Source organism: Mytilus galloprovincialis, chromosome 12 (genome assembly GCF_965363235.1).
Source record: "Mytilus galloprovincialis chromosome 12, xbMytGall1.hap1.1, whole genome shotgun sequence".
NCBI classification, from domain to species: domain Eukaryota; kingdom Metazoa; phylum Mollusca; class Bivalvia; order Mytilida; family Mytilidae; genus Mytilus; species Mytilus galloprovincialis.
In genome coordinates this window covers 69446335-69459562 of record NC_134849.1, presented here as the reverse complement: position 1 = coordinate 69459562, position 13228 = coordinate 69446335, and the positions used below count along the sequence as shown (strand labels likewise).

General features: G+C 33.1%; 1 protein-coding gene across 1 annotated transcript; it reads left to right on the top strand.

Annotated features, from left to right (window-relative positions):
- Positions 1-920: 920 nt before the first annotated feature.
- Positions 921-9682, top strand: LOC143054674 (ankyrin repeat domain-containing protein 22-like). The gene is made up of 3 exons (XM_076227692.1): positions 921-998; positions 1628-1735; positions 9438-9682. Exons 1-3 carry the CDS (start codon positions 924-926, stop codon positions 9519-9521), a joined length of 267 nt encoding a protein of 88 aa, XP_076083807.1. The 5' UTR covers positions 921-923; the 3' UTR covers positions 9522-9682.
- Positions 9683-13228: the final 3546 nt, after the last annotated feature.

Here is a 13228-nt window from a genome sequence, read left to right as displayed (position 1 = left end):
TAATTATTTTACACATTTCTTGAAAAAAATATTTTTTTAAGATATCAGGTTTTATGGAAGTCTTGACATTTCACAACAAAACATGTTTATTTATTGTTTATATAGAATATAAATACAAGTGTGACTGGTCATTTTATTCAGTTTTGACTACTGATTCATGTGATATATATTTTGTTTATATTTATTACACAACATTGTCCAGTTTATCAGACAAGTTTTGATGTCAGTTGTATTATTCCAGGGGTTTGGATGGACAGCATTAATGAAGGCTGCCAATGGAGGACACCTGGAGATCTGTAAACTCCTCATTGATACAGGATGTAAGATCGACATCACAGATGTATGTTATCTACTTAGTCTGATCACATTACTATTAATCTACACTAAATCATGTTGTTAATTAGACAATTTTAATGGACAAATATTTGTAATAATTATATCAAGTTGGGTCTCATTTTACTCGTTTTATTGTTCTGAATTAGAAAATATTCCTTTTTTTCATGTTTCTTAAAAAAATATTTTTATTGAAATGAATGATGATACTGAATCTACACTAATTCCTGTTGTTAATCAGACAGTTTTAAAGAACAAATATTTGTAATAATCATATAAAGTGGGGTCTCATTTTACTTGTTTTGTTCTACTGAATCCATTGATATAATTATTTTACACATTTCTTGAAAAAAATATTTTTTTAAGATATCAGGTTTAATGGAAGTTTTGACATTTCACAACAAAACATGTTTATTTATTGTTTATATACAATATAAATACAAGTGTGACTGGTCATTGTATTCAATTTTGACCACTGATTCATGTGATATATATTTTGTTTATATTTATTACACAACATTGTCCAGTTTATCAGACAAGTTTTGATGTCAGTTGTATTATTCCAGTATGGTGGACAGACAGCATTAACGATGGCTGCCATGAGAGGACACCTGGAGATCTGTAGACTCCTCATTGATACAGGATGTAAGATCGACACCACATCAGTATGTTATCTACTTAGTCTGATCACATTACTATTAATCTACACTAAATCATGTTGTTAATTAGACAGGTTTAATGAACAAATATGTGTAATAATTATATCAAGTGGGGTCTCATTTTACTCGTATTATTGTTCTGAATCAGAAAATATTACTCCTTTTCATGTTTCTTTAAAAAAATTTTTTTTATTAAAATGAATGAGTATACTGAATCTACACTAATTCCTGTTGTTAATCAGACAGTTTTAATAAACAAATATTTGTAATAATTATATAAAGTGGGGTCTCATTTTACTTGTTTTGTTCTACTGAATCCATTGATATAATTATTTTACACATTTCTTGAAAAAATGTTTTTTTTTTAAATATCAGGTTTTATGGAAGTCTTGACATTTCACAACAAAACATGTTTATTTATTGTTTATGTAGAATATAAATACAAGTGTGACTGGTAATTTTATTCAGTTTTGACCACTAATTCATGTGATATATATTTTGTTTATATTTATTACACAACATTGTCCAGTTTATCAGACAAGTTTTAATGTCAGTTGTAGGATATGTTGTATATTATTGATATTGATAACAAAGTATTGTACATTATAGTTACATGTTATTTGGTTATATTATAGAGCGATGGATACACAGCTTTACATTATGCTGCTAGGGAGGGATATCTACAGATCACAAGATGTCTGGTAGAACAAGGAGGTGCCAGTCCCTTGATTAAATCACATCAGGTAATATTTTATAGTATATGACCAGTGTTCAACTATTAAGTAATGAATCACTAAAATGATGTATAAGATATGGTTGGATTCTATTTAAAGGCTATAGTTAAAAGTCATATGATTATTTGAATTGAACTTAAGAAGTTTGCTGTAATTAAAGTCTGTGTAAACAAACAAACTGTCAAACAAAACTTACACCTGTCTGTTGTCATGACAATTATAACAAAGTTATGTGATAATATCAAAACAGTCTAAGCAATGCATTGCCATTCGTTCACCATGTGTTTATATATTTAAACAGATGCGAGGTGGGCAATGACAGATAATCTTTAAGATGGGTGAAACAAACTTAAACACTACTAGGCAATATTTATATGGATTCAATAAGGGGGAAAACATGCTTAATCATTTCATATTGTTGGCAGTAGGAAATTATTTAATGCAATAATTTGAAAGAGATGATCCTATGGAAATTTCTACAAATCTGTCTAGAGGCAGAGATAAATGTCATGGATGGGGTATACATATATAGGAGGGTGATATAGGAGGGTGTGGATGGGGTATACAGATATAGGAGGGTGTGGATGGGGTATACAGATATAGGAGGGTATGGAGGGGTACACAGATAGGAGGGTGTGGATGGGCTATACAGATAAATAATTTTCAAGAGTAAATCTCAAATAAAATCAAATTTTCCGTATTTTTCTCATATATCCCTGCTTAACATGATATATCTGTTTACAAATGGGTTTAGATAAATTGAGAAAGGAAATGGGGAATGTGTCAAAGCGACAACATTGCCAGTTGACATTACATTACATTCAGACTGTGATTAAGTTTTTAAAATTTTAATAACTTTCTCAAAATATCCTGGATTTCTTACAAACTTGGACAAAAGCTTGTTTATGATCATAAGATAATCTCCAGAAGTAAAGTTTGTAAAAAAATCCTTTTTCGTATATTCCTTATAAATCATGGACTTTTTTCCAGTTAACTCTACATACTCCATGTACACTCTGTGGTTAATTTTTTTAACCTTTATTAGATTTTATAAACCATCCTGGATTTTAACCAAATTTGGACAGAAGCTTCTTATAGTACTAGTCAGAAGATAGTATCTGGACGAAAATTTTAATATTTTTTTGCCATATTTGTTAAGCCTTGCAACTAACAGCAAAAGTAGGCGAGATACTGGGTTCAACGAAACCCTTACAATTTTAAATCTGGATTCATTGGTTACCTATCTCCAGCTAGGGGTTGAATTGGAGCTGAATTGAATGTCAAATGACTACGTATTCAATGAGGTCCAATTATTCACTTACAAGTGCACAACTCATCAACCAGGTTTCTCATCTTATTTTATTAATAAAAAAAATCCTATTTATTTTTAGCTCACCTGTCCCGAAGGGACAAGTGAGCTTATGCCATCACTTGGCGTCCGTCGTCGTCCGTCGTCTGTCGTCGTCTGTCGTCTGTCGTCGTAAACTATTTCAAGAATCTTCTCCTCTGAAACTACTGGGCCAAATACTTCCAAACTTTAACTGAATGTTCCTTAGGGTATCTAGTTTGTAAATTGTATCCGAAGTTTTGATTTATCAACAAACATGGTCGCCATTGCTAAAAATAGAACATAGGGGTCAAATGCAGTTTTTGGCTTATAACTCAAAAACCAAAGCATTTAGAGCAAATCTGACATGGGGTAATATTGTTTATCAGGTCAAGATCTATCTGCCCTGAAATTTTCAGATGAATCAGACAACCCGTTGTTGGGTTGCTGCCCCTGAATTTGTAATTTTAAGGAAATTTTGCTGTTTTTGGTTATTATCTTGAATATTATTATAGATAGAGATAAACTGTAAACAGGAATAATGTTCAGCAAAGTAAGATTTACAAATAAGTCAACAGGACGGAAATGGTCAGTTGACCCCTTTAGGAGTTATTGCACTTTATAGTCAATTTTTAACCATTTTTCGTAAATCTTGGTAATCTTTTACAAAAATCTTCTCCTCTGAAACTACTGGGCCAAATACTTCCAAACTTTAACTGAATGTTCCTTAGGGTATCTAGTTTGTAAATTGTATCCGAAGTTGTGATCTATCAACAAACATGGTCGCCATTGCTAAAAATATAACATAGGGGTCAAATGCAGTTTTTGGCTTATAACTCAAAAACCAAAGCATTTAGAGCAAATCTGACATGGGATAATATTGTTTATCAGGTCAAGATCTATCTGCCCTGAAATTTTCAGATGAATCAGACAACCTGTTGTTGGGTTACTGCCCCTGAATTGGTAATTTTAAAGAAATTTTGCTGTTTTTGGTTATTATCTTGAATATTATTATAGATAGAGATAAACTGTAAACAGCAATAATGTTCAGCAAAGTAAGATTTACAAATAAGTCAACATGACGGAAATGGTCAGTTGACCCCTTTAGGAGTAATTGCCCTTTATAGTCAATTTTTAACCATTTTTCGTAAATCTTAGTAATCTTTTACAAAAATCTTCTCCTCTGAAACTACTGGGCCAAATACTTCCAAACTAACTGAATGTTCCTTAGGGTATCTAGTTTGTAAATTGTATCCGAAGTTGTGATCTATCAACAAACATGGTCGCCATTGCTAAAAATATAACATAGGGGTCAAATGCAGTTTTTGGCTTATAACTCAAAAACCAAAGCATTTAGAGCAAATCTGACATGGGATAATATTGTTTATCAGGTCAAGATCTATCTGCCCTGAAATTTTCAGATGAATCAGACAACCTGTTGTTGGGTTACTGCCCCTGAATTGGTAATTTTAAAGAAATTTTGCTGTTTTTGGTTATTATCTTGAATATTATTATAGATAGAGATAAACTGTAAACAGCAATAATGTTCAGCAAAGTAAGATTTACAAATAAGTCAACATGACGGAAATGGTCAGTTGACCCCTTTAGGAGTTATTGCCCTTTATAGTCAATTTTTAACCATTTTTCGTAAATCTTAGTAATCTTTTACAAAAATCTTCTCCTCTGAAACTACTGGGCCAAATACTTCCAAACTAACTGAATGTTCCTTAGGGTATCTAGTTTGTAAATTGTATCCGAAGTTATGATCTATCAACAAACATGGTCGCCATTGCTAAAAATAGAACATAGGGGTCAAATGCAGTTTTTGGCTTATAACTCAAAAACCAAAGCATTTAGAGCAAATCTGACGTTGGGTAATATTGTTTATCAGGTCAAGATCTATCTGCCCTGAAATTTTCAGATGAATCAGACAACCTGTTGTTGGGTTGCTGCCCCTGAATTGATAATTTTAAGGAAATTTTGCTGTTTTTGTTTATTATCTTGAATATAATTATAGATAGAAATAAACTGTAAACAGCAATAATGTTCAGCAAAGTAAGATCTTCAATTAAGTCAATTTGACCAAAATTGTAAATTGACCCCTTAAGGAGTTAATGCCCTTTAAAGACTCACAATTTGTTCATCATGTTGACTTACTTTAAAAAATCTTCTCCTTTGAAACTGCTGTATCAATTTCAACCAAACTTAGGCTAAATAAGTTTCAGAGTATCTAGTATAAATTTTATATTTTATTTCCTTGTATGTCAAGAAACATAGCTCCTATGGCTAAAATAGAACATAGGAGAACATGATTATTTTTTTTGGCTTTTGAAGAAAATAGGACGATCCGAAAAACATTTAAATAAATTGAAAAGCCAAAATAATCATTGATGAGAGATTTAACCAAAAGAATTAAGGTGAGCGATTCAGGCTCTTGAGAGCCTCTTGTTTTGTATATATCTGATAGCTAATGCTCCTATAACAAAATTTAGGCTGATCAATTTTTGAGAGTACTCACTGATCTTCTATAGTTTGTACGCAGGTAGGTTAAGGCACTTTTAAACGTAAATAGGGGCAAAATATGATATTTCAAGAATAAAATTGTTTTAACAACAATTCATTAATCTTAGTTGTTAACACTTTCACTACTGAATTTATTTTTTTCGTGGGATTCCCTGGCCGAAATTTATTTGCACGAGCCGTTTGCCTGACCGGGATTAATTTCACATGTGCTTCAGCAAAAACGACCTCGTAGTTTTGGTCATTGAAAACTCGGGAACCGTAGCGAGTTGTATTTAGAGAGTTGTACGGTCAAATTTTAATAAAATGTAGATAAATATCATAGGTTGAGCGTCCGTAACCTTTTCATAGAGTGAGAAGCAGTTTACCTTAAAAACGCGTGTTGAAAACGTAAATTGATTGAGTCGGAAGATAATTTTTGTCATTGCCTACCGTATATCACTTTCACTTCCATTCGGCAACATTTCTTAAGCACACGTGTGTTTCAAAATTCTATTTCTATGAGTTACTGAATTATTTTCTTTCTAAACCCGTTTCCGTTTTCGTTTTCTTGGCAATAATACTTGTAAAGTTGTTAATCTATAGATACTGACGACTATTGAATGCTAACCACAGTAAAGAATATTTGTTTGAAACTTTTTAACACTTACTCAGAAAAATGCTCGAACTACTCGACTTTCAAAGCTCATAATTAACGTGTTTACACACTGATATAATATGGTTGTTAAACATTACAAACCTGTAATCGTATAAGACACTATACACCTCGTGTGCTAGCATTAACTTATCCAAAAATATATTTATTTCAAGCCTAAATATTTCGACATGTTGACATTTAATAAATTTTAGAATCACAATTTCCAGTTAAGATTTGACTAAATACCAAATTCTTGATATCGTCAGGTAAATATGCTACATATAATAACTCCATAGTTTTTACACATTTATTCTTAGGTCCTATTTTTTCCAGATCAACACAAATGGTTAAGCTCAGTCACTTGTTAAAAATTGAAACATGTCCAATATCACTACACAGAGATTTTTTGTTTACAAACACCTTTTGTGTTTCTCAATCAGAGGCGCATTAGGGATATAAGAGGGTGTGGATTTGGTATACAGATAAAGGTGGATCTGGATGGGGTATACAGATACAGGAGGGTGTGGATGGGGTATACAGATATAGGAGGGTGTGGATGGGGTATACAGATATAGGAGGGTGTGGATGGGGTATACAGATACAGGAGGGTGTGGATGGGGTATACAGATATAGGAGGGTATGGATGGGGTATACATATATAGGAGGGTGATATAGGAGGTTGTGGATGGGGTAAACAGATATAGGAGGGTGTGGATGGGGTATACAGATACAGGAGGTTGTGGTTGGGATATACAGATATAGGAGGGTGTAGATGGGGGTATACAGATATAGGAGGGTGTAGATGGGGTATATAGATATAGGAGGGTGTAGATGGGGTTTACAGATATAGGAGGGTAAGGATGAGGTATACAGATATAAGAGGGTGTTGAGGGGTCATAGAGATATTGGAGGTTGTAGATGGGTTACACAGTACTGGAGTTTGTGGAGGGGGTATACAGATATAGGAGGGTATGGATGGGGGATACAGATATAGGAGGTTGTGGAGGGGGTATATAGATATAGGAGGGTGTGGAGGGGGTATACATATATAGTAGGGTGTGGATGGGTTATACAGATGCATATTATTTCAAATGCGTAGAAAAAGCACAGGCATATTAAAATACACGCAAAGAATTACTAAACTACTCATCTAAACATGCCAGAACTGAAGCATAATTGAATAATTTACATTTAATAGATCATGTAAACAGACAGGTGCTAATTTATTAACTATATAAAAAGTTTTAATTGCCATTTATCTTTGTCTTTTAATATGCAGTGAAGGCATCTTAGCCTTTTCAAGCAACTGTTGATATGAGCTTGAATGATCTTCATACACAAACTTTAGTGCTCTTTCTTGTACTTTCTTTAATTTTTGGAAAATTTCTTCGGTACAACAGAAAAGGGCAGAAATTGAAATTTGACAAAATAAATGTATGGAAAATAGTAAGCTTACTTAGCTTGTTCAAATAAGTTCCCAAACGTTTCAAAATATTTAGTTGCTGCGATGCCTTTCTGCATATTTTACCAATATGATTATCAAAATTTGGCTGCTAATCTCTGTCCATGCCGAGTAGTTTGACAGTTGACTCACACGAAAGATCAGCACTTTGTATACATATACATGGATTTTTGTTATATGTCTTTTTCCCAACTGCTAAAACCTGAAATTTGTCAGGGTGTGGAGGGGGTATACAGATATAGGAGGGTGTGGATAAGTTATGCATATATAGGAGGGTATGGATTGGTTATGCAGATATAGGAGGGTTTGGATGGGGTATACATTTGTAGGAGAGTGGATGAGGTGAACAAATCTAGAAGGGTGCGAATAGGGTATACAGATATAGAAGGATGTTGATGGGGTATACAGGTATAGGAGGTTGTGACTGGGGTATACAGATTTAGGAGGGTATGGATTGGGTATACAGATATAGGTGGGTGTTGATTGGGTATACATATTTATAATTTAAAATGAAGACCCCAAGAATCCAACACTCCTCATGTAGACATTATAAAGGATGCATTTGCCAGTCTTCAAACTGTAAAGAAAATTACGAAGACCAAATGGTGACAGATGGAATTTTTATTCATATGCTTTATAATGAAAAGTAAAGAGCCCATTTAAAGTCCTCATTGAAAATAATCTGAATGGTAAGAATGAAAATAAAACGGTTAGCATCTGTAAAAATAGAATAATACGGTTAGCATCTGTAAAACTAGAATAAAACACTGCTACTGGTCTCACTTATTGTGAGATATACGTTACAGAAGCCTTCTTTGTCAGATGAAAGCAATATAGCGATTTATCCTGCAATTGGGTGTTCTACTATACAGATACAGCCCTACAGATATCGCTATGCTGTATCTGTATACTATACAGATACAGATATCGCTTCAAAGCTCCGCCCACTGCCGGACTGAGTATTGTATGAACCTGCGTGACCTCATGTAAGCTGGTTCTCGACTGACTACTACACTTTGTTTATAGACTGAAGCGTAATACAAGCGGATTCCAGTTTAGACCTCAGGATGTGTATTGCTATCGCATTCCAATGATGTAGCAATTGCTAATTAACGATTACTTTTATACGTTCTGTTTGTTTTCAAGCATTTTTTAGAGCAATAAGAACCTCACCAATTTTCTTATAACATACACACATGAACAACAGTCTTTTCTATCGATGTCTAAACTTGAATGTGTATGATTGTGTTACAAATACAACCATGTCAATTTCAGCATGCATGTTTAGCGAATGTCGAGTCTGAAGCGAAGGATAACTCGTACACTCCTGTTTCAAATTGGACAATGTTTTTTTATTTGTTTTTACTGTTGAAATTAAATGTTATGTTAAAATAGATAATTATTCACCTTGAGCTATGTATTATTGTTGACCATTCGAGATTCTTTTTTTGCGAACCCGTCTTCAGCTGAATGTGTGATTACTGTATATCGTATTACTACACGGGCCTCAAGGGGGTTCAAATTGAAAATAAATGCAAAACATGTGTTTTTGTGTCTTTCAAAACACAAATAATATACAGAATTAATTGCAGGATAAAGACAATAACTATTTAGTGTCTTTAAATATCAGCTGTATTTGTACTCGGCTCGAAACAGGTGTAATAGCTCGCTTAAAGCTCGCATACACCTTGTTTCCTAGCCTCGTACAAATACAGCTGATATTTAAAGACACTAAACAGTTATTGTCTATGTATCTGTATTTCAGGGTAAGATTCCTTACGATCTAGCAGCAACATTGAAAATGAGGCAGTATAAAGAGGTGAAGAAATACTTAAAGGTACATATATAGTGATAGATATGGTGTTGAATTACACATGTTTACACCTTAGAATGATTCAAGTAGAAAATAAGTTACAAAATATAAAGAAATATTTCAAATATTTTGCTTTGAGCATTCCTGATGAAGTTTAATCTAGAAAAGTGCTTCAAACGCATGAAATTATTTTACCTGTTTTTATACGACCGCAAAAATTTTTAATTTTTCGTCGTATATTGCTATCACCTTGTCGTCGTCGTCGTCGTCCGAATACTTTTAGTTTTCGCACTCTAACTTTAGTAAAAGTGAATAGAAATCTATGAAATTTTAACACAAGGTTTATAACCACAAAAGGAAGGTTGGGATTGATTTTGGGAGTGTTGGTCCCAAAATTTTAGGATTTAGGGGCCAAAAAGGGCCCAAATAAGCATTTTCTTGGTTTTCGCACAATAACTTTAGTATAAGTGAATAGAAATCAATGAAATTTTAACACAAGGTTTATGACCACAAAAGAAAGGTTGGGATTGATTTTGGGAGTTAAGGTCTGAACAGTTTAGGAATTAGGGGCCAAAAAGGGGCCCAAGTAAGCATTATTCTTGGTTTTCGCACCATAACTTTAGTATAAGTAAATAGAAATCTTTGAAATTTAAACACAAGGTTTATGACCATAAAAAGAAGGTTGGGTTTGATTTTGGGAGTTTTGGTCCCAACAGGTTTTTAGGAATAAAGGGCCCAAAGGGTCCAAAATTGAACTTTGTTTGATTTCATCAAAAATTGAGTAATTGGGGTTCTTTGATATGCCGGATCTAACTGTGTATGTAGATTCTTAATTTTTGGTCCCGATTTCAAATTGGTTTACATTAAGGTCCAAAGGGTCCAAAATTAAACTTAGTTTGATTTTAACAAAAATTGAATCCTTGAGGTTCTTTGATATGCTGAATCTAAAAATGTACTTAGATTTTTGATTATTGGCCCAGTTTTCAAGTTGGGCCAAATCGGGGTCCAAAATTAAACTTTGTTTGATTTCATTAAAAATTGAATAATTGGGGTTCTTTGATATGCCAAATCTAACTGTGTATGTAGATTCTTAAATTTTAGTCCCGTTTTCAAATTGGTCTACATTAAATACCAAAGGGTCCAAAATTAAACTAAGTTTGATTTTAATAAAAATTGAATTCTTTGGCTTTTTTGATATGCTGAATTTAATCATGTACTTAGATTTTTGATTATGGGCCCAGTTTTTAAGTTGGTTCAAATCAGGATCCGAAATTATTATATTAAGTATTGTGCAATAGCAAGAAATTTTCAATTGCACAGTATTCAGCAATAGGAAGAAATCTTCAATTGCACAGTAATGTGCAATAGCAAGAAATTTTCAATTGCACAGTATTACGCAATAGCAAGAAATCTTCAATTGCACAGTATTGTGCAATAGCAAATATTTTCAATTGCACAGTATTGCGCAATAGCAAGAAATATCTAATTGCACAATATTGTGCAATAGCAAGAAATTTTCAATTGATTGGAGTTATCTTTCTTTGTCCAGAATAGTAGTTGAATCAACTTAAATCATTGTTTTATACAATACACAATGTATATTCACTTTTACTACCAACTGATAAATTAAAACAATCTTTACTATTCAGTGATAACAAAGGGAAAGGGGGATGTGAGAAAAAAAATGGGGGGGGGGGGGGTTAAACTTTTCTCATTTCAGATTTCATAAATAAAAAGAAAATTTCTTCAAACATTTTTTTGAGAGGATTGATATTCAACAGCATAGTGAATTGCTCAAAGGAAAAAAAAGTATTTTAAGTTCATTAGACCACATTCATTCTGTGTCAGAAACCTATGCTGTGTCAACTATTTAATCACAATCCAAATTTAGAGCTGAATCCAGCTTGAATGTTGTGTCCATACTTGCCCCAACTGTTCAGGGTTCAACCTCTGCGGTAGTATAAAGCTGCGCCCTGCGGAGCATCTGTTTTTTTGTTTTTTTTTACATCACTGGGTCGATACCTCTGCTGGTAGACTATCAGTCCTTGAGCGTATCATCATCTCAGTAGTCAGTACTTCGGTAGTAACAGTAACATGATTAAAAACAAACCTTTCCAAAATTGTCCGTTTATAAATTTTGTAATTATAAAGAAACTAAGGTTTCAACTCTCTTAGGCATAGTTGACCTTAGATGGATATGACTACTTTTTATGTCCGTTTTAGCTCACCTGGCCCCAAGGCTCAGATGAGCTTTTCTCACCACTTGGTGTCCGTCGTCCGTCTTGAAAATCTTTTACTCTGAAACTACTGAGACAAATTTTACCAAACTTGACCACAATTATCATTAGGGTATCTAGTTTAAAAAAATGTGTCCGATGGCACCGGATGCCAACCAACATGGCTAACATGGCTAAACATAGAACAATCTGACTCAAAGGGTAAAAATGTTCATCAGGTTTAAATCTATCTTCCCATTAAATGTTCAGACAAATCAGACAACCCGTTGTTGGGTTGTTGTCCTGAATAAGTAAAATTTTAAAGAAATTTTGCAGTTTTTTTTTATTTTGAATATTATATATATAATTTTAGATAGAGATAACTGAAAACAGCAATAATGTTCAGCAAAGTAAAATCTACCAATAGGTCAAAATCATCAATTGACATCTTATTAGAGTTATTGTCCTATAAAGTCATTTTCTGCAATTTTTTGTAAACTTTTTTTAAAAATCCTCTGCTTTTAATTAAACTACTAGGCTAAATTAAACCAAACTTGTGCCTCAATTATTATTAGGATATCTAATACTATTTATTATGATTTTCAACTTATTTAAAAAGGTGATTTCCAAAACCACAGTAGATACAGGTGAGTGACACCGGCTCAGCCTCTAGTTTGGTCATATTGCTCTCCAACTGTCTTGGTTCTTGTACATTCTGACCTCGCATTTCAAATATTTGGCTTTGAGCATTCCTGATGAAGGTAAATCCAGAAAAACACTTCAGACGCATGCAAATATTTAACAAGTTGTTTTCTTTTTTATGCCCCATGTACCTAGGTGCATTATGTTTTTTTCGGTCTGTGTTTCTGTTAGTCCATTCATCACTCCGTTCGTCCGTTTGTCCGTCCGTCTGTCCCGCTTCATGTTAAAGTTTTTGGTCAAGGTAGTTTTTGATGAAGTTGAGGTCCATTCAACTTGAAACTTAGAACACATGTTCCCTATGATATGATCTTTCTAATTTAATGACATATTAGAGTTTTAACCCTAATTTAACGGGCCACTGAACATAGAAAATGATAGTGCGAGTGGTGCATTTTTGTTCTATGGAATCAATCTTGTTTCTAAGAGATTAAATGCTGCAAAACCAAGATACTTCTGGAGAGACAAACATCATATATTTGAGGTGCTATATTCCAAGCTTTACTGGCATTTAACTACGCTTAGCCGTCATTTTTTTCAATTCGGGAAATTATTGTTATGTGATTTCTTCAATAATCAACTAAATTAGCAGATGTCTTCTATTTCATTCAAGAGTGAAAGAGACTAGATCAAGATTTTAAAATTTCAATTGAAGAGATTCTTACACCGACAGTATTTTGATCATTAAATGCTTTGATAATTTTGTATTAGAATGCATAAAAATGGAGATAACTGTATTGTATATTTAGCTTGAAACTTTGTCCTACTTTAACAAATATCCTTTTACCTAGTTTATGTATGTTTTACCTAGATAATTTCTGCATCACA